At 47.4% G+C, this 27,719-nt stretch overlaps 1 protein-coding gene across 1 annotated transcript in view; it reads left to right on the top strand.

Annotated features, from left to right (window-relative positions):
- BLK (BLK proto-oncogene, Src family tyrosine kinase) overlaps positions 1 to 15,443 on the top strand; it is a 91,525-nt gene extending 76,082 nt beyond the window's left edge. The window contains exons 9-13 of the mRNA XM_074947429.1: positions 1,772 to 1,951; positions 2,474 to 2,550; positions 9,747 to 9,897; positions 13,255 to 13,386; positions 14,680 to 15,443. Of these exons, the coding sequence (XP_074803530.1) occupies positions 1,772 to 1,951; positions 2,474 to 2,550; positions 9,747 to 9,897; positions 13,255 to 13,386; positions 14,680 to 14,888 (749 nt within the window). The 3' untranslated portion in view covers positions 14,889 to 15,443. The remainder of the gene's footprint in view (positions 1 to 1,771; positions 1,952 to 2,473; positions 2,551 to 9,746; positions 9,898 to 13,254; positions 13,387 to 14,679) is intronic.
- The last annotated feature ends 12,276 nt before the right edge of the window (positions 15,444 to 27,719 follow it).

The raw sequence follows: 27,719 nt of genomic DNA on the forward strand, positions 1-27,719 counted from the left end.
ACCCAGCATTGTGAGTTCGATTCTTGAGGGGGCCATTTAGGGATCTGGGGCAAAAATTGGGGACTGGTTCCCCTTTGAGCAGGGGGTTGGACTAGATGACCTCCTGAGGTGTCCCTTCCAACCCTTGATATTCTATGGTAATCTTTTTCTTTCTGAGCCATCCCAACATGCTATAAAAACTCCTCAGCCCACCTGTGCCACAACAACTGGTTTTCTGCATATAAAAGCCAGGGCCGGTGTTAGGGGGTAGCAAGCAGGGCAATTGCCCAGGACTCCACTCCACAGGGGCCCCCACGAAGCTACATTGCTCAGGCTTCGGCTTCAGCCCTGGGTGGTGGGGCTCAGGGCCCCAGGCTTCAGGCCCACGTAATGGGGCTTTGGCTTTCTGCCCAGGGCCCTAGCGAGTCTAATGCCGGCCCTGCTCGGCAGCCCCCTTGAAACCTGACACCTGGTGGAGAACTGCTGCCATAGGGGATGATCCCGCATTGCCAGGGGAAGGGGAGTGGACTGGAGGCCCTGGTCTGTCTCCTTCCTGTGGAACACTCATGATTCTGTAATAAGCCATGTTTATCCAGGATGGTGGTGACATCCCTTCCATCCCTTCTCAGCCGTGGAACAGCCTTCAGGGCCCTGTGTGCTGTCAGGCACCTGATTGCCATCTGCCCTCAGCTTTACCACTTCTTGTTCCTCTCACCAGGAATTCAATAACCTCACACCACCCAACGCTTTACTGCTCAGCTCCTCCAGAGCAGAACCCACAAGGGCTCCTTCCCCCCGCCCCTCATCCCCAGCATGGAAAAGGGAGCCACAGAAACATTGCCTGGGATCCCCTGCCTCTTCCATTCTGAGGATACCACCCTCTGGAATAGCCTCCAAACTCCTTCCAAGGTTACCTACTCCCCAGAGGCATGAATTCCTCTTACAGACTGGCTGAAAAGAGTGCTTATATGGGCCATCCTCTCCACCACTCCAGCACCCCCCACCAGTGCTCTGTGGTCTGTTTCCCCAGTTCCTAGTGTGTACCCAGCTGCCTCTACTCTCCACCACACCTTCCTGGAACCTCTACACAGTAGGGCTTCTTGCTGTTAGTTTTCTGTCTAAGGTAGATGACCCCCACCCCCATCACTGAAGATGGGACACTAGATGTGGAGGGCTCCAAGTAACTACAGAGAATTCTTTCCCAGGTATCTGCCTGGTGGGTCTTGCCCACATGCTCAGGGTTTTACTGATCGGGAAGGAATTTTCTCCCAGGTCAGATTGGCTGAGACCCTGGGGGGTTTTCTCTTTCCTCTGCACCATGTCTGCAGCATGGAGCATGGGTCGCTTGCAGGTTTAAACTAGTATAAATTGTGGATTCTCTGTAACTTGAAGTCTTTAAACCATGATTTGAGGACTTCAGTGACTCAGCCAGAGGTTACAGGGTCTATTACAGGAGTGAGTGGGCGAGGTTCTGTGGCCTGCAATGTGCAGGAGGTCAGACTAGATGATCATGATGGTCTGTTCTGACCTTAAAGTCTGTGAAGTAACTGAGCATCTTGTAATCTTTAATGTATTTACTCTCATAAAACTCCTGTGAGATAGGGAAGGCCTATTATCCCATTGTACAGGTGGGGAACTGCGCCACAGAGCTTCAGAGGTAGTGAGGCTCCAAACTTCCATTGATTTGCTCCTCACACAGGAAAGCTGCGGCCAAGAAAGGAACTGAACCTGTTTCTCCCATGTCCCGGGCTAGCACCTTAACCATTGGACCATCCTTTCTCTTTTGCTGCAGGCTATTATAAGAACAGTGTGAAGGTGGCTGTGAAGACCCTAAAGGAGGGCTCCATGCCTCCCGATGCCTTCCTGGCTGAGGCAAACTTGATGAAGATGCTCCAGCATGACAAACTGGTCCGGCTGCATGCAGTAGTCACCAAACAGCCAATCTACATTGTGACAGAGTACATGGCCAACGGTAAAGAGCCTCCCCGGGCTTTATTCATTAGACATTTTTGGCTGAGTTTCAAAGGTTAGGCCAGTGCTTAGGATTTGTGAAAATCCCATGCCTGCAACAGGTAATGTAGGGGACAATGCCCCAGGTGCTGACTTTCATTTTTCCGGGTGGGTGCTCCAGCCCTGCTCCGCCCTGAGGCTCCGCCCCCTCCCTAAGGCCCCACCTCTTCCCTCCCCTGAGCACACCCCACCCTCGCTCCACCCCCAGTGCTTCCTGCTTGCCACCAAACATCTGATCAGTGGGTGGCGTAAAGAATCCTATGGGCTTTGCAAAGAGCTCTGTACAAAATATGAAGCGAAGTGGGTGTTTTCACTCTGAGTCTGGTGCACTTGATAGAGGCAGTGAAGTTCCTGAGATCTTCCCAGAAGTAAAAAAGCTGTAGACAGGTTGGATAACACTGGCTAGAGAAGGACATGGACCTAATGTGCAACTTTCACTCAAATCATATCATCCAGAGAGCACTGTGTGTCTCCTCTCTTACAGGGTGCTTGTTGGATTTCTTGAAGACAGAGGATGGAAGCCAACTAAATCTCCCGAAACTCATTGACATGTCAGCCCAGGTCTGTAGTCAGAGACACCAGAATGAGTGTTTGAAAGACGGTGAAATGTTATCCAAGATGACATGTTTGCAGATGCAAAGGGGATACATATTATTGGAGAGGGTTCAGAGAAGAGCCATGAACATGATTAAAAGATTGGAAAATATTCCTTATAGTGGTGGACTCAAAGAGTTCAATCTATTTAGCTTATCCAAGAGAAGGTTCAGGGGTGACTTGATTACCATCTATACATATTTATACTGGGAACTGAAATTTGATAATAAAGAGCTCTTCAATCTATCAGATAAAGGTATAACAGTAACCAATGGCTGGAAGTTGAGGTTAGATAAATTCAGACTAGAAATAATGTGCATTTTTTAACATTTTTGAGGGTAATTGCCCACTGGAGCAACTTACCAAGGGCTGGGGGGTAGATTCTCCATGACTGGTAATTTTTAAATCAAGACTGAATATTTTCTAAAAGCCTTGTAACAGTTATTGGACTTGAAGAAGGAATTAATTCAGGAAAGTTCTGTGGTCCGTGCTATGCAGGATGTCAGACTGGATGATCAAAATGTTCCCTTCTGGCCTTAGAATCTATGACTCTGTGAACTTCCAGATGTAATAGCCAGGGGTTCCTCCCTTCACCTGCAGTACCGATGGGAATGTCAGCCCATCATCAGCATCATCTGACACCTCACATGGGGGTCCTTTTCCTAGCACTCTGTGTAATACGGAAGGCAGAGTCTTTCCTGGCTTCGTGAGCAGAAAAGTCTTTTCTCTTTTCTCCAGAGGGCCTTAGTAAGAGATGGTCCTGCTCTGGAGCGACAGTGATCTACCATGTGTAGGGACACAGGCAAGAAGAGAATCTGGTTTTCAGAGGTGCTGAGCACCTCCAGTTCTGGTTGACTTGATTGGGAGTAATGGATGCTCAGCCCCTCTGAAGATAAGGCAACATAAATTAGGGGGATTAATATGCACTGAGATGCCTAACGTTAGGCACCGCTTATTGTTGTAATATGACCACTGTGTCCTCCATCTGAGGATCTGGAGATGTTTTTTTGCAAACATTAACCAGTGTAGCTTCACAACTTCTTTGGAGGTACATAAACACTTTAATAGGTTTCAGAGTAGCAGCCGTGTTAGTCTGTATTCGCAAAAAGAAAAGGAGTACTTGTGGCACCTTAGAGACTAACAAATTTATTTGAGCATAAGCTTTCGTGAGCTACAGCTCACTTCATCAGATTATACAGGTGGAGAAACTCAGCTGCAGGGTCTTGCCCACGTTTACCCATAAAGCTGGGGATTTTCAGAAGCCCGCAACGTTGCTCCTGGTGGAATCAATATGAGCTTTGTCATTGATTTCCACAGGAGAAGAGCTAGACTGGCATTGAGTATTTAGAAAGCCGGACTGAGGAGCTATCCAAGGTCAGAGCTGAGATTAGAACCCAGTGCTCTTGGCGCCCAATGCAATTCCTTAGCCACATGGCCACCATTCCTCTCTTTGGTGGTGATGAGCTAACTTGACAGTCATTTTCAGTTATGCTGTATTTAACAAGTCTCTTTTCCAAGGTACTGCAGAATCCAGCTACAATTCATATTTGTTTTTAAATGAATAAAATACCTGGAAATGTGTATTTCTGAGGAGGTGCTATCTGACATGGCAGAAGCATCTGCTTTTCATTTACCCAGAAGCAAAAATACTGAAATATCGTTAAGAAGCAGCCCTATTAGCTATTTTTATACCTCCCGTGAATGGTGTAACAGTTCTTTTCCTCTTCACTAGTGATAAAATCTGGTCTGCTGCCCTACCTTTGATATCCGTAATAGCTTAAGGGGAGCAGCTGCAGACTCAGTCACTAGAAGTTGTTTCTATTTTTTATAACTTGAAGGAAATAATCAGTGGTTAGTTTTAAATTCCTGAAGAGAAACACAACCGACCAAATTTACCCCTCAGGTAACTCCACTCACTTCAGTTGGGGGTTACACCAGGGAATTTGGCCCAATGAGTTTGTAGGGAAGAGAGAGAAAAATTCCATATCAGGAGCAGAGCTGAGCAAATAAATGATTTTTTTTCAATTTGGCCACCGAATCAAAATATCGGGAGGCGGGGAAGGGGGAATTGTTGCTGGTAGACCCAAACCCAAACATTTTTGGTTTTTCTTACTGAAACAAACAAATGAAAAAAAAATTATTTCCGGTTGAACAAAATGTTTTGTTTGACCAGAAATTTGGGATGGGGGTTCATTCTATTTTGTTTCTTTTCTGGATGTTTTTTACCCTTTAGTTTGTTTGTTTTCTTTGTTTTTTACAACTAAAGCTAGCTAAATTTCGAAAGGAAGTGTTGTTTCAAAACAAAAAGTTGAAATGGTTCATTTAGAAAAGGTCGAAACGTTCCAACTTTTTCAGAAAAGAAAAAATCAGCCAAAGCTATCCATCAAATTTGACCCCAATTCACAAATAGTTTTGGTCGACCCGAAACTGAATTTTTCTACTAATAAACTAATAGAATCATAGAATCATAGAATCATAGAATATCAGGGTTGGAAGGGACCCCAGAAGGTCATCTAGTCCAACCCCCTGCTTGAAGCAGGACCAATTCCCAGTTAAATCATCCCAGCCAGGGCTTTGTCAAGCCTGACCTTAAAAACCTCTAAGGAAGGAGATTCTACCACCTCCCTAGGTAACGCATTCCAGTGTTTCACCACCCTCTTAGTGAAAAAGTTTTTCCTAATATCCAATCTAAACCTCCCCCATTGCAACTTGAGACCATTACTCCTCGTTCTGTCATCTGCTACCATTGAGAACAGTCTAGAGCCATCCTCTTTGGAACCCCCTTTCAGGTAGTTGAAAGCAGCTATCAAATCCCCCCTCATTCTTCTCTTCTGCAGACTAAACAATCCCAGCTCCCTCAGCCTCTCCTCATAAGTCATGTGCTCTAGACCCCTAATCATTTTTGTTGCCCTTCGCTGGACTCTCTCCAATTTATCCACATCCTTCTTGTAGTGTGGGGCCCAAAACTGGACACAGTACTCCAGATGAGGCCTCACCAGTGTCGAATAGAGGGGAACGATCACGTCCCTCGATCTGCTCGCTATGCCCCTACTTATACATCCCAAAATGCCATTGGCCTTCTTGGCAACAAGGGCACACTGTTGACTCATATCCAGCTTCTCGTCCACTGTCACCCCTAGGTCCTTTTCCGCAGAACTGCTGCCTAGCCATTCGGTCTCTAGTCTGTAGCGGTGCATTGGATTCTTCCATCCTAAGTGCAGGACCCTGCACTTATCCTTATTGAACCTCATCAGATTTCTTTTGGCCCAATCCTCCAATTTGTCTAGGTCCTTCTGTATCCTATCCCTCCCCTCCAGCGTATCTACCACTCCTCCCAGTTTAGTATCATCTGCAAATTTGCTGAGAGTGCAATCCACACCATCCTCCAGATCATTTATGAAGATATTGAACAAAACCGGCCCCAGGACCGACCCCTGGGGCACTCCACTTGACACCGGCTGCCAACTAGACATGGAGCCATTTATCACTACCCGTTGAGCCCGACAATCTAGCCAGCTTTCTACCCACCTTATAGTGCATTCATCTAGCCCATACTTCCTTAACTTGCTGACAAGAATACTGTGGGAGACCGTGTCAAAAGCTTTGCTAAAGTCAAGAAACAATACATCCACTGCTTTCCCTTCATCCACAGAACCAGTAATCTCATCATAAAAGGCGATTAGATTAGTCAGGCATGACCTTCCCTTGGTGAATCCATGCTGACTGTTCCTGATCACTTTCCTCTCATGTAAGTGCTTCAGGATTGATTCTTTGAGGACCTGCTCCATGATTTTTCCAGGGACTGAGGTGAGGCTGACTGGCCTGTAGTTCCCAGGATCCTCCTTCTTCCCTAAACTATTAATCCAAAAAAATTCAGCCAGCTCTAATCTGGAGAGACTAAAGTGCAGCCCACGGCATAGGTGCCAACTTTTGTGGGCGCCAGTGGGTGCTCAACCCCCACCCCCACCCCAACCCCATCCCTGCCCCACCCCCATTCCAACCCCTTCCCCAAAGTCTCCACCCCAACTCTGCCCCCTCCCTGCCCCTGTTGGACCCCTTCTCCAAATCCCTGCCCCGGCCCTGCCTCTTCCCGGAGCGCGCCATGTTCCCCCTCCTCCCAGCGCTTGCTGCCGCGAAACAGCTGTTTCACTGCGCCAAGCCCTGGGAGGGAGGCGGGAGATGTGGGGTCATGGCGCACTCAGGAGAGGAGGTGGAGCAGAGGCGAGCTGGGGCTAGGGGGCGGGGAGCTTCCGGTGGGTGCAGAGCACCCATCAATTTTTCCCCATGGGTGCTCCAGCCCCGGAGCACCCACGGAGTCGGTGCCTATGGCCCCAGGTCAAATGTGGGCTAGAGAATTCCACAGTGAAGCCATCAGCCACTGTTATCTTCACTGTGGTGGTGTGGACTGCAGTGACCCCAGGTCCCAGGATGCATTGTTTCATCCATGCTTGACCTCAGCAGAACACTTGTAAAGCACTTTGAGAGTCTGGGATGTCAAGACCTCCAGGCTGGACGACCTACAGCTAGATCCCTCCCTAAGCAAGTTCCTTCCCTTTCAAGACTCTCGCCAAACCTTGACTTGGAATTCAAAGAAGGAATCTTTTGTCCCTCCCCTTGCAAGCAGCAAGAGGCCCCGTCATCTAAAACTGCCCTCTAGTGAAAGGATTCTTAGTTTAACAACAGACCGTTGGGGCTCTCAGTAGCCCAGCCCAAAGGAATATGAGAGTGGCTTGTTCTAGCCAGTCCCCTCCAAAGAAACAAACAAATTGCCTGCAAATCAGCATATTTAGGCTGATGATCCTCCTACTCCTGGCCCAGCCACTTAGCATGGGAGTCAGGGGCCCTTTCCTGCAGGTGGAGCATCTGTCCAGCTGCCCTCAGAACCCCAGTGCTCTGGGCTCCAAGTGCTCCCAGTGTTCTGGGCCCTTTGCAGAGGTGGCATTCAACCTAGCTCTTAACTCTTTCCTTGCTGCCCAAAGGCATGGCACTGATACATGCCATTACACAAGCGTGTGTCTCTAAAGCACTTAGGGATGCTGCTGAAGGAATGCTTAGGGACGCTTCTGTGAAAATCCCACCCGAGTGGGCAACTCGGTCTGTTTCTAGTCACAGGCCCTGTTCTCTGTTAAGCAGAGGAATCTCAAACTACTGAATCTTTGGTGTAATCTCCAAATAGAGGGAAGTAGGAGGCTTGCGCTGTTAGCCTCATAAATCCCCATTGAAGTTCCTACAGTCTGGTCCCTCCTATGGCCCATGTATAAAGCGGAGAATGTCCCCTGCCAGGCACAAGGGCTGACAAAACGCATTCCAGTGGCTGGACTTGCTGTGTGTGTATGCAGCATAGCAGAGGCTGGTAGATTTTAAGCCCAGAAGGGACCATTATGATCATCTAGTCTGGCCTCTTGCATAGCACAGGCCAGAGGATTTCAACACAGGCCACAGAATGCTGGGATCATGCAGCCTGAAGACAGCGAATCTATCACATGCACCTAAAGGAGGCTTCAGCGAGCCAAGCCAGTGCAGGAGCTGCACGGGGATTTTTTGCATCCCTTCACGCTGCACACGCCTGAGCCATTGCAGGCCTGGTGCAGATCCTGAGCTGCCCGAACCCCAAGTGCTGGGCTTCAGTTAATCACTAGCTGTTTCTGGATGGGGGCTGATGTAAAGCCAGTCATGCTTTTTCACAACATATTTACTCGTGGTGTTTTGAATACATCATGTCCCAAGGTAACTTGACCCTTCAGATGCAATTTGCAGCCAATAGCATCAGCTGTAGTTAAAATTAGAAAGTGTTGGGTGTACCGAATTCATCCTGTGGTCAGTCTCACACACACACTCGGATGCACACACATGCTGAAAGGAAACCATCAGTCTAGTGCTATCTCATTAACATCAGGACAGGAAGTGACATCAGTTCTTCCATTTTCCACTGAGGCAAGCAGCACTCGAGCTTGAAGGGTGTTGATAGAGGGTGAAATACATATTTGGAAAGTACATGTTAGTATCCTGTTTAAAACCACATGTAAGCAAGAAGCTGATGAGAATCTTAGTGGGTGGAAAATTGTAATGCCCTAGCCTCAGGGCGTGTGAAAACCCAAACTGGTGCTCGGCCTTCTTGCCAGGGCTTATACTCATCCATCTATGGTCCTGATTAGTGTCTGGGCTAAATCTGAACCTGTCACTTTTCAAATCCCCCTTCAAAGCTCCCTGCTTCCGCAAAAGCCCCAAACCCTAAAACTTGCTAAATCTCTCTTATCTACAGGAGAGCTTATCGTGTGTTAGATGCTTCCCAAACACTGGTCCCTTGTTCTAAGGCATCTACAGAGACCAGGTGTCAGAAGCAAGGGAACAAAAACAATAATAAGCAAATTATATACAAGTTAGCTCAGTTCAGGGAGTGTTTCTACGAGGGACTTGAGCAGGGTCTGGGGCTTGGCTCAGAATGCTAAGACATTCCCCTCATATTAATGCTCTAGGATACAGCTTCCATTGGTCTCTCAGTGAGTTATGGGTTTTATGCTTATCTATACTGCTTGGCTGCTCATGCAGGATCTTCATTGCCTCCTGAGTCATCCACAGTGTCAGGCACAAGCAAACAAAATACAAGTCCACACAGTACAGAAGAGGTGAATGGATAAGATTATTAATGATCATTTACTGTTGATCATCTTAAATTTAAAATACTGTGGCTGTGACTGAAAAACGGGAAGCATTTTTTTTATTTAATCTGCAATATTTTCAACTAAACTCCAAGATGTAGGGGATCAAAGATGGTCTTGTGCCTGAGCCTTGGAATCGGAAGATCTGGACTTAGTCTCTGCTTCTCCCACAGATGTCCTGTGGCCGAGTCTCTTCATCTCTCTGTGCCTCATTTCCCCATCTGTAAAATGGCAAGAACAACCCTTCCTTTCTGCCACACTTTGTCTTGTCTAAACTCTTTGAGGCAGGGATTGTCTCTTACTATGTGTACATACAGCACTGAGCGCAGTCCGACCCTAATCTCAGTTGGAGCCGGTAGGTGCTACCATAATACATGGAATAATAGCACAATCTTGTGTCAGGGAGGGGACGGACAAGGTCTTTTCCATCTTTAATGTCTAGTGACCAGGAGACTTATTTGAATATTCTTGTGGTAAATGCTGTGTCCATCTCTGCTCTCCTAGGTTGCAGAAGGAATGGCATACATCGAGAGAATGAACTCTATCCACAGAGACCTGAGAGCAGCCAACATCCTCGTCTCAGAGACGCTCTGCTGTAAAGTTGCTGATTTTGGCCTGGCCAGGATAATAGAAAATGAGTACCTGGCTCAAGAAGGTAGGTTCCACTCATGGTGCTGTAGGGAAGAACCTAGCTGAAGAAGTCCAGCTACATTTGCAGCTTGCATTTCTCCTTCACACAATTCCACATCCAAACAGAGGGAATTTAACGTTGGAGACTGTAACAGGGTTCAAAAAAGAACTAGATAAATTCATGGAGGATAGGTCCATCAATGGCTATTAGCCAGGATAGGCAGGGATGGTGTCCCTAGCCTCTGTTTGCCAGAAGCTGGGAATGGGTGACAGGGAATGGATCACTTGAGGATTACCTATTCTGTTCATTCCTCTGGGGCACCTGGCATTGGCCACTGTCGGCAGACAGGACACTGGGCTAGATGGACCTTCGGTCTGACCCAGTATGGCCGTTTTTATGTTCTTATGGAGTAGAATACCATAGATACAGGGGCATCCGATGGATTCATGCTAAAATCTCTGGCTCTGCTACTGGATAAACTCAACCTCCCTGATGCTAGGGGAAATACTGACCCCTGAACTGAGGTCTTTGTAGGGAAATGAACACTTTGCCTATATCTGCATACCGTAGTGATGCATATATAATGAAACAGTAAGAAATGGGCTTGAACTGCAAAATTTGGTGTGGATCCAGATTTCAAACACGGCCTCCATTCTGACTCAGGGTTTTGGTGTGGCCAGGTGTAAAAGCCAAGGACAGTTGACAAAATTTGGATTTTTAACTCCCATCCCCACAAGTTTGGAGACATATCTGAGTAACGCTGTGATTCTGTTAGTGGGTCTTGTGAGTGAGGGAGGGTCTCCATAAAAAGCTATACAAAGAGCAACTTCTAGCTGGTTCGGCTCATATGAAGCTGCATTTTGAAACAACTGATAGAGCCAGTGCCCTGAACAAAGCTCCCAGTTTGGGTCTCTGCTAGGGTAATATGTGGGACTAATAGAATGTGGGCACCAAAGGGGCATTGAGCTTGGCGGTTCAATTCACTCATCTGTCTATCCACACCCGACTGGCACACAGCAAAATACAGTTTACTCGGCTAGAGTATTCTTCAGCTACCGAGATGTTGGTTACGAGAGAGATTCATTCAACTTGCTACGAGGCTTTATAAAGTATACGGGAAACAAAACAGACATTTTTTGAGTTTCATTCGGTCTCCCATAGAGCTGGCTGGAGCATGATGATTCCATTTGGTGAAGGATTTTGAGATTTCAAAATACACCTGTCTTTTGATTCGCAATGAAACACGAACATTTCAAAATCCCCCCGCCACAAAATGTTTCACTTCAACTGAAATGTTTTGTGTTGGGTTTGATTTTTGATACTGTGCCCATTGTGTTTGGGTTTGCAGGATTTCAGGGAGGGATTTAAATAAAAATGTTGTTTTCATCAAAATCATTAAAATATTTAGTTTATATTAGGGTTGTTTTGTCCTTAATAAAACCTGAATTGTGGGCTTATGCTGATCTGATGCTAGGAGAGACACAGAACCCTGAACTCAGGTTTTTCCAGGTAAATAAAGGTGGGACAGATTTTCAGATATATTTTTAAAATTTACATACACCTCTACCCCGATATAACACTGTCCTCGGGAGCCAAAAAATCTTACCACGTTATAGGTGAAACCGCGTTATATCGAACTTGCTTTGATCCACTGGAGCGTGCAGCCCCGCCCCCCTGGAGCGCTGCTTTACCGCGTTATATCCGAATTTGTGTTATATCGGGTCGTGTTATATCTGGGTAGAGGTGTATATTTACATTTCTCCACACCCTCTGTAGCACACTGGCTAAATACTGTGTCCCTCTCTAGTGGCTGATCTGCATAAAAGATAAAATCCTACTACCGCTGGCCTCTAAGGGAGTTACTGCTTTACCTTAAGTGGCAGAGGCTTGTGTTTTTGTGCTAAAGGTCTTGGATTCTAGCATGGGCGGTGAGTGAAGCTTCTCCTTGGGGAGGCTAGTCCCCTGCCCTGCCTCTTCTGGCTGAGGCCACACACCCACTCACTGCTCTCACTGCTGGCCAGGGCAGAGGGGGCTGAGAGCTCAGGCCCAGCCAGGATCGAGCTCTCAGCCTCGGTTGGGACTGCAGCGGAGTTCTCTGCCCTGACTGGAGCTCCAGGCCTGGAGCACCGCCCCCATTCTGTCTCTTCCCTCATGGCCCCGCCCCCCATTCTGCCCACAGCCTCCTTCCAACCCCACTCTGCCTCTTCCCCCTGAGTCCGCGACCCCCGCTTGCTCCCCCCTCTGCTGTGGCCCTGAGACCGGAAAAGCTTTGTGCCCCCACCGCAGCCCAAGCAAGAGTTCCTCCAGCCCCAGGGCTGTGGTGGGGGGAGATTTTTCAGGGGGTCCAAATCCGTCACTGTCCTCCGCCACGCCCCCGGCGGCAAGAGGTTTGGGGAGGCTAAGCCTCCATTATGTGCTGCCTATCGATTGTTGCCCCACTGAGTACTCATGGTCGGGAGATCATTACAAAGATATTAATCACTGTCTGAATGCACCGTGCCCTCCACTAATGGTTAGGCCATATAGAAGGTAAAAACCTACAAATGCTGTCAGTTTATAACATTATTCCTTTAGCACAAGTGGTTGCAGCCTGTGCTTTGGTCCTGAAAATCCTGGGTTCTATCTCTAAAATATTATTGTAGGAAGTGATACTTATGGCAAGTATTTTGAAAGCCAATATCTATTAAATCCATGGATAATACAAAAAAATGGTCTTCTAAGCCTTTGATCCTTTTAACTTTTCACTTTATTAGTAAAAAGAAAAGGAGTACTTGTGGCACCTTAGAGACTAACCAATTTATCTGAGCATAAATTGTAGCTCACGAAAGCTTATGCTCAAATAAATTGGTTAGTCTCTAAGGTGCCACAAGTACTCCTTTTCTTTTTGCGAATACAGACTAACATGGCTGTTACTCTGAAACCTGTCACTTTATTAGTGTAATTACAAGATGTTCTTTTCTTCTTCTTTTGGCCATTGCTCATTCTCTGTAACGTTCATATCATGTATGTGTGGTTTGCATGCTACATGTGATTTATGATGCATTTGATGACCTTTTCATCTTAACTTGCACCTGCTTTTTAAGGTTATAGATCATTCATTGTTTTGTAAAGTAGAACCAGAGAGAGCAAAATAAAACTACACAGGCAAGGATGCCTTATAATGAAGGAAAAAGACAGGAACTGGTCCATCCTATGATACATCATCTTGATTCTGTTGTACTTTAAACAAAGACTGTATAAGCCCCAGCGTGCAATTGGCAGTACTCAACATCCAGATAAGACCTTTAGGAGACCAACACTCTTGAGCAGCCTGTGCAAAGCATGAATCCAGGAAGACGCTACACATTAATGTCCTTTTTAAAATTTATTTCTTCCTGACAGGTGCCAAATTCCCTATTAAATGGACAGCGCCAGAGGCAATTAACTTTGGGATTTTCACAATCAAATCTGACGTCTGGTCATTTGGGATTCTTCTAACAGAAATTATAACCTACGGCAGGACCCCTTATCCAGGTATGGTCCCTTGGGAATACAGACTTCCCTCCTGTTTACTCTGGAGTGCATCATGATTCCCGCTGAAACTGCTGCTCCAAAAGCTACGAGGACTATTGCTCAGGGGATCAGCCATGGGATATGGAGTCTTTTACCTTTGTAGTAGGTTACTTGCTTGACTCCTGCCAAGGCCCTGAGTCAGCAAAGCACTTAAGCAGGTGCTTAAATTTAAGTGGATGGAACTGCTCAGTACTTGAGTGCTTTGCTGAATCAGGACCACAAAGTCATCGCAATGTGTAAGCTGTTTGGTGGCCTAGGTGGAACGTGTTTGGTGGTTGCAATCCAGTTCCCACTGGGCAGCAATCTATGGCACAAAACCAGCCAGCTTAGCCTAGGTGTGTCCCTGCTGGAAAACTCTGTAGGAAAGCTAAGGGCTGGGACTGGTCCAGGAACCCAGATGGCTCTCTGGCTCCAAGGGATGGTGATGGAAGGTAAGTGCTGGGAATGGAGGGGGAAAGCTGCCGAGCTACCGCCCATGCTGGGTTTGATGTGCAGCTGGAGAGGATGGCATTCTGTCAGGCTCTCTGTCTGGCATTGCTCCAAGAGCAGGAAGCTGGGTGGGGTTCTCTGTGACCATTCCTTGCTCTTTCATGCATCCACGCAGAGTTCCTCTGGGTAGCTTCCTCTGCCTCCTTGGAGCAGTGGGCTCTGTCCAGGGTTCTCTGCTCAGCATCCCCCTCTGGGGCCCTTATTTTGACCCTTTAACCACCCTCCCCTTCCTGGTTTGATTATTTTGTAGATCCTAGGGTTCTTTTGACTCCATCCCTCTGTTAAGGGGAGGTCCTTATTGGAGGTTTTATAGACAGACCTCCCTTTGGGGCCTCGGCCTGGCACACAGGGCTTAAACAGGCTAGGGTAAGTCCCGGAGGAGGACGTTGGACAGAGATGCTGGACTCAAGCAAGATTTAATCCAGCTAGCTCAGATACTGGCGCAGTGAAGTTGCAGCAGCCTGGGCTGTACACACCCACCTGGAACCCTGGGTAATTACTCAGGTGGCCAGCCCACCATTAAGCCCACACTGCCATGGCCTGTGAGTTTATTGAGGCAGCTCCTGTGCCTAATGCAATGATCTAGGAGCTACTCTCATGTCAATAATAACAAGTAGCCGGTGAGCTCTAGCCTGGGGCGTGAGGCCTGGCCTCAGCAGCTGCCATGACGCTCTGCAGCTTTAAAGCGGTGCTTTCCTCTCCTGGCACTTAGACACCCATCTGTGGTGAACTCACACTCAGGTTTGGGGGTGTGTTTTGTTCTAGGCATGACCAACCCCGAAGTCATTCGGAACCTGGAGCGGGGCTATCGCATGCCATGCCCGGACGGTTGCCCCACAGAACTCTACAGCATCATAGTGAGGTGCTGGAGGAGCAAGCCAGAGGACAGGCCCACCTTTGAGTACCTGCAGTCCATCCTTGAGGATTTTTACACGGCGACGGAAAAGCAGTATGAGCCAGAGCCTCTGCTGTAGCCCAGAGCCTCGCCAACGCCCGTGGGACAGCGTTGGAAGAGACAGGCGACGGCATGGAGTGCTAGCTGGGGGAGATCCTCCACTGAGCTTTCTTCAGCCACTTTGCTTGGGTACCCCTTGGACATCTAATACAGGACTCCCCCCCCCCTTGTTTGGTGTATGCGGATCAGCTCCGGATTGTGCTAGGAAATGATTCATTTTGGAGGCTTCTGGGGGGCTGGGGGTGGGACTTTGCAAGCCTATGGGGAGGCAAAGAGAAGCTTAATCAGAAGTTGGCAGAACTCATTCAACCCGTGCAAGGGAGTCCCAGCCCAGGGAGCCTGTATCCGCATCGCAGTGATTGGAGTCATAGTAGGGGCCAGTGGACTCCCTTGTAGGATAAGAGGTTGACTGGGCCCTGGAGACTGATGTACTCCCTGCCCCTGGAGTTGGGTTCTTCCTGTCAGGGGGTTGGCAGGGCCTCAAGGAGAAAGCTGGCCCTGTCTCTGTCAGTGCTGCACTGGTTTGGCCAGGGCCTTTAATGTCCAGGGCTGCCAGTCCATGCAGTGCCTATTGCCAGACAACAAATAAAGAACTTTGTTATCTGAGCACTCTTCTGCCTTCATTATTAAACTCTCATTTGGCATCATGATAATCATGTGACACAAGAATGTAAGAATGGCCATACTGGCTCAGACCAATGGTCCAGCTAACCCAGGATCCTGTCATCAACAGTGGCCAGTGCCAGGTGCTGCCGAGGGAATGAACAGAACAGGGTAATTATCGAGTGATCCATCCCCTGTCATCCACTCCCAGCTTCTGGCAGTCAGAGGTTCATGGACACCCAGAGAATGGGGTTGCATCCCTGATCATCTTGGCTAATAGCCATTGATGGACCTCTCCTCCAGGAACTTATCTAATTTTTTTTTAAACCCACTTACACTTTTGGCCTTCACAGCATTCCCTAGCAATGAGTTTTACAGGTTGACTGTGTGTTGTGTGAAGAAGTACTGCCTTCTGTTTGTTTTTAACCTGCTGCCTATTAATTTCATTGGGTGAGCCCTGGTTCTTGTGTTATGTGAGGGATAAAAAACACTTCCTTATTCACTTTCTCCACACCCGTCATGATTTTATAGACCTCTATCGTATCCCCCCTTAGTTGTTTCTTTCCTAAAATGAACGGTCCCATTCTTTTTAATCTCTCCTCATCTGGAAGCTGTTCCATACCCCTCATCATTTTTGTTTTCCTTCTCTGTACTTTTTCCAATTCTACTGTACCTTTTTTTGAGAAGGGGAAATCGGAACTGCACACAGTATTCAAGGTGTGGGCGTACTATGGATTTATATAGAGGCATTATATTTTCTGTCCTATTTTCTATACCTTTCCTAATGGTTCCTAACAGTCTGTTCGCTTTTTTGACTGCTGCTGCACACTGAGTGGATGTTCAATATCTTCATAAATGATCTGGAGGATGGTGTGGATTGCACCCTCAGCAAGTTTGCAGATGACACTAAACTGGGAGGAAAGGTAGATACGCTGGAGGGTAGGGATAGGATACAGAGGGACCTAGACAAATTAGAGGATTGAGCCAAAAGAAATCTGATGAGGGTCAACAAGGACAAGTGCAGAGTCCTGCACTTAGGACGGAAGAATCCCATGCACTGGTACAGACTGGGGACTGAACAGCTAGGCAGCAGTTCTGCAGAAAAGAACCTAGGGGTTACAGTGGATGAGAAGCTGGATATGAGTCAACAGTGTGCCCTTGTTGCCAAGAAGTCCAATGGCATTTTGGGCTGTATAAGTAGGGGCATAGCCAGCAGATCAAGGGACGTGATCGTTCCCCTCTATTCGACACTGGTGAGGCCTCATCTGGAGTACTGTGTCCAGTTTTGGGCCCCACACTACAAGAAGGATGTGGAAAAATTGGAAAGAGTCCAGCGGAGGGCAACAAAATGATTAGGGGGCTGGAGCACATGACTTATGAGGAGAGGCTGAGGGAACTGGGATTATTTAGTCTGCAGAAGAGGAGAATGAGCTGGGATTTGGTAGCTGCTTTCAACTACCTGAAAGGGGGTTCCAAAGAGGATGAATCTAGATTGTTCTCAGTGGTAGCAGATGACAGAATGAGGAGTAATGGTCTCAAGTTGCAGTGGGGGAGGTTTAGGTTGGATATTAGGAAAAACTTTTTCACTAGGAGGGTGGTGAAGCACTGGAATGGGTTACCTAGGGAGGTGGTAGAATCTCCTTCCTTAGAGGTTTTTAAGGTCAAGCTTGACAAAGCCCTGGCTGGGATGATTTAGTTGGGGATTGGTCCTGCTTTGAGCAGGGGGTTGGACTAGATGACCTCCTGAGCTCCCTTCCAACCCTGATACTTTATGATTCTATGATATTTTCAGAGAACTATCCATGATGACTCCAAGATTTCTTTCTTGAATGGTAACAGCTAATTTACACCCAATCCTTTTGTGTATATAGTTGGGATTATGTTTTCCAATGTGCATTACTTTGTACTTATCAACATTGAATTTCATTTGCCATTTTGTTGTCTGGTCACCCAGTTTTGTGAGATCTCTTTGTAAGTCTTCACAGTCAGCTTTGGGCTTACCTATCTTGAGTAATATTTTATCATCAGGACATTTTCCACTTCTCTGGTCGCACCCTTTGCAGATCATTTATGAATATCTTGAATGGTACAGGTTTCAGAGTAGCAGCCGTGTTAGTCTGTATTCGCAAAAAGAAAAGGAGTACTAGTGGCACCTTAGAGACTAACCAATTTATTTGAGCATAAGCTTTCGTGAGCTACAGCTCGCTTCATCGGATGAAGTGAGCTGTAGCTCACGAAAATTTATGCTCAAATAAATTGGTTAGTCTCTAAGGTGCCACAAGTACTCCTTGAATAGTACAGGTTCCAGAACATATCCTTGGGGGACCCCAATGTTTATCTCTCTCCATTGAGAAAACTGACTGTGTATTCCTACCCGTTGTTTCCTGTCTTTTAACCACTTACTGACCCATGAGAGGACCTTCCCTCTTATCCCATGACTTATTTTGCATAAGACTCTTTGGTGAGGGATCTAGTCAAAGGCTTTCTGAAAGTTCAAGAATACTATATTGACTGGATCTTCCTTGTCCACATGCTTGTTGACCCCCCTCAGAGAATTCTAGTAGATCGGCGAGGCATGATTTCCCTTCACAAAAGCCGTGTTGACTCTTCCTCAACAAATTGCATTCATCTATGTGCCTGATTAATTTGTTCTTTAGTATAGTTTCAACCAGTTTGCCTGGTCCTGAAGTTAAGTTTGTCTGCCTGTCGTTGCTAGGATCACCTCTAGAACCTTTTTAAAAAATATGGGTGTCACATTAGCTACCCTCCAACCATCTGGTGCAGAGGCTGACTTAAGCAATGGGTTACATACCACAGTCAGTAGTTCTGCAATTTCATATTTGACTATCACACTTATCCTTAGTTTCTGCACCTGTCAGAGGAATGGGACTGATTTACGTTCCTCCCACCCAGGGTTGCTGTGAGGAGTGTGTGCAGGATGGGTGCTGGAGATAAGGACTGTGCAAATCACTGATTTTTGGTTTTGAAGCCAAACCAAAAAAATCAAAGCTCATGTGTCTAAGTGTCGGCTGGCCCAGGCCCTACACTCACACCCTGTTGTCGAACGGGTTGACATTTTTCAAACATTCAAAACTTTGACTTTTTTTTCATTAAAAACTTTAAAAAGTTGTAAATTATTTGCAGCATTTTTTGACCAGCTCTGCCATCTTTGAAAGGAAAGGTCCCGTTTTCATATGAGGTGCATGGGACTTCTGCTGGTGCCTAGGGTCAAATCTGACCCCTCATGAGACGTTCCCTGCCCTGAAGAGCTTACAATCTCAAAGGCAGGCCCAGGGAAGCCGTGACGTGGGTAGGAAGGAGGGTTTAGTGCATAAAGCATTAGACTGGGACTCAGCAGACATGGGGTCAGCTCCTGGCTCAGACACAAGCTTCCTGTGTGACCCTGGGCAAGTCACTTTAGCTACACTGTGCCTTAGTTCCCCATCTACAAAATGGGGATGATACCAATTCATGAATGACTGTGATGTGCTGGGATAATATGCACATAAGAACATATGAATGGCCATACTGGGTCAAACCAAAGGCCCACATAGTCTTCCAACAGTGGCCAATGCCAGGTGCCCCAGAGGGAATGAACAGAACAGGTAATCCTCAAGTGATCCATCCCCTGTTGCCCATTCCATGGTGATGAGGGTCAGATAAGATCTTAGGTAGGGCCCTGAACAATACTGAGAAAGGAATAATGAAGCTAAGAATTAACATTTTATTCTTTCTCTTCAAGAGTGGGCTGACCCTCTGTGATCCTTTGGGCTCTGTCTGCTTTGCATATTATCTGCTTAATGATTTCCAGATCATAGACTTTAAGGTCAGAAAGGATCACCAGATCCCCTAATATGGCCACCTAGGCTTTGCATGGACGTGTTCACCCTGGATTCACAATTAGGTAGATGATTCCACATGGCAAGGTGATTTTGCAAACAGAAAGGCCCTGCAAATAAATAAATGACCTCCTGAGGTCCCTTCCAACCCTGATATTCTATGATTCTATGATAAATAAAGCAGCCCCAAGCACCACTGTTGGGAGGGCAGTGATGAGCTCATCTCATCAGGAATTCAGAATATGCTAAGGAGATTCCAATAGCTCTGCAACTAAAGACACAAAAACCTCCATCTAAGAGCTGGAAAGGTTGAGGGCAAGTCACTGTTCCAATTCTCCTGGTTTGGGTGTATGCGCTTGTTCAATGCAAACTAATGCAACACTGTCATTATTATTACTAGTTTTGGTCTGATGCGAAACCAAAAAATTTTGAATTTTTTGGAGACCAAAAAAGTCGGGGGGGAAATGGTTTTGGGGGGGAGGGTGTCGAATGAAATGTTTTGTTTCGTATTCAAGTGTTTTTGCCTTTTAAAAAAATTGCAGTGCATTTTGAAACAAAAAGTCATTTCCAGTCAAACAGCCCAAATGTTTTGTTTTGAAAACGTCGAAACAAAACCTTTTGACTTGTTTGGAATTTTTTGTTTGTTTGGGAATTTGACACACGTTCTCAAAATGTTTCGGTCGACATGAACCTGGAGGTTTGGAGAAAAAGGTTTCATCCAAAAACTTTCACCCAGGCCCGCTCTGGGGGTGATGCAGTCATCTGTGCTGATGATCCAGTAGAGGGCGCCTTCCCTCTGTCTTGATTCAAATGTTTAATAAACCAAGATCTTGACCACTTATTGTAACTGAACGTCCCATGATATTTTGTTATTTTGTGTCCACACCAAATTTCAGATGGTTTGGTACATTCTGCCATCTTAAATATTCCCCTGAAGTTTCAATTTTCTTTACTTTCTCTCCTACCACCTAATTCAAGCTAGCATCCCTATTCAGCAAAGCATATATGTGCATGCTTAACTTTAAGCAAATGCTTAAGTGCTTTTCTAAACTGTGGCCCTACATTGTGGTGTGGGAGCGTTGTATGCTGTTAAATGGCTGTCATGTTCCACCCCAGAGGTGGCTGCATTGTAGCAGTAGCTGGCAAGCGGCGCAATTCTTGTGAGCAGACACCGTGGTTTGTAAAGAGCTGTGGCATGAAAGAAGCACACGGACTGTGGAGATGATGTAAATGACCGGTATTAAGCTGGCCCAGGAGTATTCTAAAGCAGACAGACATTCAAACACAGGTTTCAGAGTAGCAGCCGTGTTAGTCTGTATCTGCAAAAAGAACAGGAGGACTTGTGGCCCTTAGAGACTCACAAATGTATTTGACCATAAGCTTTCGTGGGCTACAGCCCACTGCATTGGATGCGTAGAATGGAACATATAGGAAGAAGAGACATACAGTGCCAAAGAGGCTATTCCTCTGTATTCCCGCCAGGTGTCTCTCCCTCCTCACAAATCCCAGGCTGAGTAGCCACCTCTTGAAGCAAAGCCAGCCCTCGAGGCAGCATACGGAGTGCAAAGGGCCTTCCATCCTTACTTTTTCTGAGCGCTTGCCGCTCCAGTTTGCTGAGTTTCCACAGCAAGAGATTCCCCAGCTGCGACTGCTGTGAGCCCCACCCGGCATCTGGAAACCAGGCCATTTTCTTTCTGCCTTCAGTGTACGCCATCAGCAGGGCCGGCTCCAGGCGCCAGCTTTCCAAGCAGGTGCTTGGGGCGGCATTTAGAACGGGGCTGCGGTCCGCATCCCGCGGCAGCTCCGCTGCTCTTCCCACTGCGGCAGCTTTCGGGCGGCGACTGCTTGGGGCGGCGAAATCGGTCGAGCCACCCCTGGCCATCAGCCCGGAGAACAGTCCTGCAGCGTTGTGGGGGATGCGTGAGGTTGCGCTCCCCAAGCTGCTGTAGCCCTGCAGGGCAGAGAGGGTTAAAAACGTACTTTTGCTGTTAACCTAAGCAGCGACTCACAAACACAGAGGAAGCGCATGCACCGGGCAAGAAACCAGCCACCGGAAGGGGTTCACATTTAAGGAGAATCGTCGTGTTAAAAACATTGCAGGCGTTCTATTCGAGGGGGGGCTGTCTGGGGCCCAGCACTGGGAGCCATGTGGACTGTGATCACTGCTGTGCTGGGGGGGCGTGATTCCTCGGGTAGGTCTGGGCAAGTCGCTCCAGTTCAATGCCTCAGTTTCCGCGTGGATTATAATGCCAACTTGTGTGTCTGACAGGGCGTTTGCAGAGCTTAGTCTGTTAATGCTGCTGTAGCAGAGTGCTTTGACTATGGAAGGCACTGAGTGTATTTTTAAAAGGGCCATGCAGGAGTTAGGACTTGGGAGATCTGGATTCAAGGCCTTGCCCCACCAGCGATTTCCTGGTGATGTCACTTTAGGCTCTCTGTGCCTCAGTTCTCCATCTGTACAATGGGGTGATAGCACTGCTCTACCTCACCGGGGTGGGGGCGGGGGGTTGTGAGGCTAAATACATGAAGGAGAGTTAGGTGCTCAGATACTCAAGTAATGGGAGCCTGATAAATACCACAGACAGAAAAAGGACAAGATAAGAAAATGCTCCCTGGGCCAGATTCACCCCTGGTGCTATTACATTGTCCTCACTGGACTTACACCAGCGATAAATGCCACCCCTTATGTGCTATTTGGCCCATGGGACATGGCTGTAGGAAGCCAGACTGCTGCCTTACCACTTTATAGGCCAGATTCTGATGCCAGTTAAATGAGAGGTCACAGACTGAGGTGGATAGAACAACCAGTGGCACAGAGAGAGTGAATAGGAGGACCCAGTGGATGTTGTCTCTCCAGACAAGAACAAGGGAACATTCAATGAATATAAAGGTACGGCCGTCAATGTGCAGCTAGTAAAAGGACATACTTTCATACACATACACACAGTGTTAACCAGCAGAACTCCCCACCACAATATATTCTTGAGGCAAAGAGCTCAGACGGTTTCAATGAAAGTTTAGACTATGTGTGTATATATATATATAATGTATATAATGTATACATATATAACAAGAACATCTGCGCTTACATTCAGTTTAAATCCTCCTGTTTCAGGACATAAGCCGTTCACTAATTGTCCACGGTCAGGAAGAAATGCCCCCCATGGTCATGTTAGTGTGTAATTCCAAGGACGTTGTGATGCAGGTCGCATGTTCCAAATGGGCCAGCATCCCCAGTGGCTTGCAACCGTGTGACATGTTGCTCTGCGTTGATGGCAGTGATTGCAAATGCCATGTGTTCCTTCTTCACAGATTATGATAAGGAAAAGCTCCCACGAATCTTCCACTTTTTTGTTAGGTTTCAGAGTTTTGTTACTGATTCAAATCTGTCTCCAGTGAGGCCTGATACCCCTGCTGTCCTCACCAGCTGGTGGCCTCAGTCCTGTTCCCAGTGGATGGAGGATGGTAAGAGTCTCAGCAGAGACACCAGTGACTGAATGGGCCATGGAGACAGAAGGATGGAGCTGGGGAGGAGAGCCTAGAGCTGGCCTACACTGCAGGGGTGGGGCAATCATGTTCTCTCTCAGCCCCAGGAGATCCATCAGAGCAGCTTCCCGCCTTGTTCTCTCTGTGGGGGCAGGGAGAGAGACCAGCAGAGCTAGTCCATATCCCAGGGCCAGGCCTCACCCCCATCTCTAAACTCCAGTGGCACCTTCTGACCGTCTCTTCTGCTTTTCTCTTTTTGTCCCCCATGCTCAGCCCCAATTCCCTGGGGTGCGGTGGGCAGGGAGGAAAGAGATCTTGCTGTATTTAACCAGGGAGTGCTAAGTGTGAGTGAACAGCTGGGGCTCCAGGACACAGAAGAGGATGAGGACGTGGGTTCATATGCAACTGAAAGGCCCTGTGCCTACTATTTTCTGAGGCAGCTTTGGGGCCAGATTCACATCTGGTGTAAATCCATGCCGCTTTTTTAAACTCAATGGAGCTGAAGATCTAGCCCCACATGTCTGTCCCACTCCCACATCCTTTGTCTGTACAGTCTTGAGGGCAGGAACTGTGTTCAGAGCTTCATAGAGTTTAAGGTCAGAAAGGACCCTTACAACCCTCTAGTCTGACCTCCTGTAGCGCACAGGCCAGAGAATTTCGCCCTGTAATTCCTGCATCAAGCCCAGAACTTCTGAGCTCTTCCTTGTGTCCTGTGAGATGCTGGAGAAACCATAGGCAATAATAGCACCCAACTTTCTGCTCCGGGTTGTTTGAGGGAAGTTTGCATTGCCACTGGGGATAGATACTATACTTGCATTGGAGATAGAGAATACACTTCAACCTCTGGAGCTGTCCACCCAGTAAGGAAAATCCACTTAATAATTACTTAGCTTGTCAGATCCACTTTAAATTAGACTATAAACTCTTTGGGGCAGCGACTGACTTTGTGTTCTGTGTTTGTACAGTGCCTAGCACAATGGGATTCTGGTCCGTGACTGGAGCGCCTAGGTATTCCGGCAACACAAATCATAATTAATTTTAAAAAGCTAGCACGTGAAGTCCCGATTCAGAAGTTCAATGTGAGGATGGTCAGAAGACGCGAGATCTGGGAGCTGATTCTCTGTTTTAATTCGGACAAAGTAATCGTTGTGCAAGGAAAATAGCTGCAAAGAATGACCAGCGTCCAACCTAACAAGTGTGGGCCATCGTTACCTTCTTTGCTATTCGTTTAGTCCCCTAGGTGGCGCTGGTTTGCCTTTCATGAGCTACTGCCATGGCAATGGCCCAAATGACCTATGCAATACAGGACGCCTCTGAGCTTGATCTACTGTTTCTGTTTTCTTGATCTACTGTTTCTACTGTTACTGAATACAGACTAAAAATAAATTCTTGCCCCTCTGAGCGGTTAAGCCCTTCTCTCCCCGCTACTCCCCCTGCAGTTCTCACAGGCCAAACTCAGGCCAGTGACACAGTAAAAATAAAAGCCAGAATCTAATATTCAGAGTTGTCCCATTTTGTTTTATAGCCTCAAAGCTCAGGCCCAGACAAAGTAAGCTGCAGTAGAGAGGAAGGATGATCCGGTGGTTCGGACACTAGCCTAGGACTTGGGGCATGTGCCCCAGCTTTGCCACAGGTTTCCTGTGTGACCTTGAGCGAGTCATTTAGAACCAGATCCTCAAAGGTAGTTAGGTGCCAAACTCTCACTGGTTTCAGTGGGATCTGGGTCTTAGTCTCCCTGTGCCTCAGTTATCGTGAACACAAGCTAAATATGAGTCAACAGTGTAACGCTGTCCCAAAAAAAGCAAACGTCATTCTGGGATGTATTAGCAGGAGTGTTGTAAGCAAGACATGAGAAGTAATTCTTCCTCTCTACTCTGCACTGATTAGGCCTCAACTGGAGTACTGTGTCCAGTTCTGGGCGCCACATTTCAGGAAAGATGTGGGCAAATTGGAGAAAGTCCAGAGAAGAGCAACAAAAATGATTAAGGGTCTAGAAAACATGACCTATGAGGGAAGATTGAACAAATTGGGTTTGTTTAATCTGGAGAACAGAAGACTGAGAGGGGACATGATAACTGTTTTCAAGTACATAAAAGGTTGTTACAAGGAGGAGGGAGAAACATTGTTCTTCTTACCCTCTGAGGATAGGACAAGAAGCAATGGGCTTAAATTGCAGCAAAGGAGGTTTAGGTTGGACATTAGGAAAAACTTCCTAACTTCCCGGTTGGTTAAATAAATAATTGCCTAGGGAGATTGTGGGATCTCCATCACTGGAGATTTTTAAGAACAGGTTAGACAAACACCTGTCAGGGATGGTCTAGATAATATTTAGTCCTGCCATGAGTGCAGAGGACTGGATTAGATGACCTCTCGAGGTCCCTTCCAGTCCTATGATTCTATGATTTTATACAGCACACAGAGACATCTAATGGCTGGATAATGTACTACACATAAATATACCCGTGGCACTGCTGCTCATCATGATGCATTCATTCTACACAGTTTGCATATTATTGAACAGAAAAATGTGAATCGTTTGTGCAGAAACAAACAGGAGTCAGATGTTGCAGCTAGGCGTAGGAAGGAGCTGGGTAATTTTACGATCAATAAGAACATTTCTAGAGCTGGGTGATTGCCATAAAAAGGAGTTGTGTGTGTCCTTCGGAATATACACCATCAATTCCCTACACTGGTATTTGCAGCTTTTGTATTTCCTTTACACAAACACTTGTGTGAACTGATTGTTTCTCCCCGAGGGGTTCGTGGAAAAGGAACATGTCACAAGCACTCATCTGAGTGCATAGCACACCCGTTTCCACACTGGGAGCCCAAGCTAGCTGAAGTCGGAAAAGCTCCCATTGGCTAATGGTGTGGGATTGGACTTTGGAAATGACAGTGGGATCAGCTTGAAATCTCTGTGTGGGTTTGAGCATTGAGGGTCACCCACCCACGAAACATGAACAATGTCATGTGACATTGGGGGGAGGGATAGCTCAGCGGTTTGAGCATTGGCCTGCTAAACCCAGGGTTGTGAGTTCAATCCTTGAGGGGGCCATTTTAGGGATCTGGGGCAAAAATTGGGGATTGGTCCTGCTTGAGCAGGGGGTTGGACTAGATGACCTCCTGAGGTCCCTTCCAACCTTGATATTCTATGATTCTATGACACAGGCCACGCCTACCCTAGAAGCGCTTTACCTGTGTAGCTATACTGATATGCTATACATACTCCTAGTATGGATGCAGCTACACCAGCAACTTGTCTACGGTGCGAACACCCATCGCCTGGTCCTGCTCGTACTAAGACTGGCAATAGCAGAGCATGTACATGGAGGCCTGTGGACGATAGTTCAGTATTTGGCTCTATTTCATACAATTCACACTCAAGTCCTTCCACCCCATGCCATCGCTGGCCCCAGTGCATAAAGAAATTCCCTCTGTTCAATGCTGGGGCATCCACAGATTGAATGGCATTGAAAACTTTCACGCTGGGAAAAGGTGCCCACGAAATGTCCTGGAAACTTTGCACCATAAGAATCTACAGACTTCAGGTTTGTCAGCTCTTGGGAATTCACCGAAATAGTGATCCCAGAACAGCTCCCTGTATGAATACAGAATAAGGGTGTCCAGACAAGGGCTTACACCAAAATGACTATTCTGGAGTAATTATTCCAGCATAGCTATGTCGGTGAATTCCCAAGTGCGGACAAGCCCCTAGGCTGGTGTAAATCAGCACAGTCAGTGGGATTATGCTGATTTACACCAGTTGAGCATTTGATCTTTAACGTTTGCGGTTGTACGGGCAAGGGGGTGACTTCTGTAGCTGTATTTACACTGGGGAAGATCCCCAAAAATCACCCTGGTGACCATAGTGATCTGAGACAAAGGGTTTCTTCTGAGACAGTGTCTACACTGCGTATGTATACCCGTGGCTGGCCCATGCCTTATTTTTTATTGCATTTGTAGCCCATTTCCCGACTTTGATGCCCGATTTGCATGCCTGGTTTATCCCTGCCATAGAAGACGATACATTTGCACGCTAGGATCTGTAAATCTGTATTTATTCGTGCTAACAACAAAACCAGCACCCCGAGCCCAGCACACCCTGAGCCCGGCACCTCAGGAGGTCACCTAGGTTGCCTACCCCTAACTCCAGCCCTGCATACACCCTCAGGCTGTAAGCCCACTGCAGCAGGGAGCGTGGCTCATTGGGGCGTTCCTGAGAAAGAAGTGTTGATCACAAAGGACTCTCCCTTCACCAGGACGCTCAGAATTTCTCAGGTCCAGGCTCAGCTTGTATGCACACCGGTGGACACAGGATAGCCGTGTGAGACGCGAAGGGGCTCCTCTGAACGTAGGGCAGTGTAACGGAGAGAGGCATGTGACTCAGTGCTGGGTGAATGTACGGTGCTATACAAGGAATAATCGTCATCCCCCAATCTCAGCAGGGACAGGCCTGGTCAGAACCTACTGGAGAGCCCGCCCAGACAAACCCCAAACATTGCAGCCAGCCACGCTGAGGTGTCATTAGGTCTCATCCGTCCCTGCAAGGCTGAACGCCTGCTCAGCCCAGGGTGGGATCACAGGGCAGAGGAGAAGGTGCGGGAGCCTCTCCCGCCACGAGCGGGCCCAGACCCCAACCTAGCGCTCCCCAGCACTCTTGGCTGAGGGCCGCGCGCCTCAGTTTTGATTTATAACAAAGACATACAAGGAAGTGCAGGGCCTGGGCTCCAGGTGCCTTTGCCAGTGATTCCAAACGCAATGGAATTGGGGGCAGCTGCTCCTCACTCCACAGCCCCAGCGAGCTGCTGGGATGGGCACACGATCAGAGGAGAGAGCTGGGGTGGCTGTATGCACCATCCCCTCTCAGCATGGGGATAACTGCCAGGCATTAGATTGCTTGCCACTCTGACACAACCGATGGA

This window comes from Natator depressus, chromosome 3, assembly GCF_965152275.1.
Source record: "Natator depressus isolate rNatDep1 chromosome 3, rNatDep2.hap1, whole genome shotgun sequence".
NCBI lineage: Eukaryota > Metazoa > Chordata > Testudines > Cheloniidae > Natator > Natator depressus.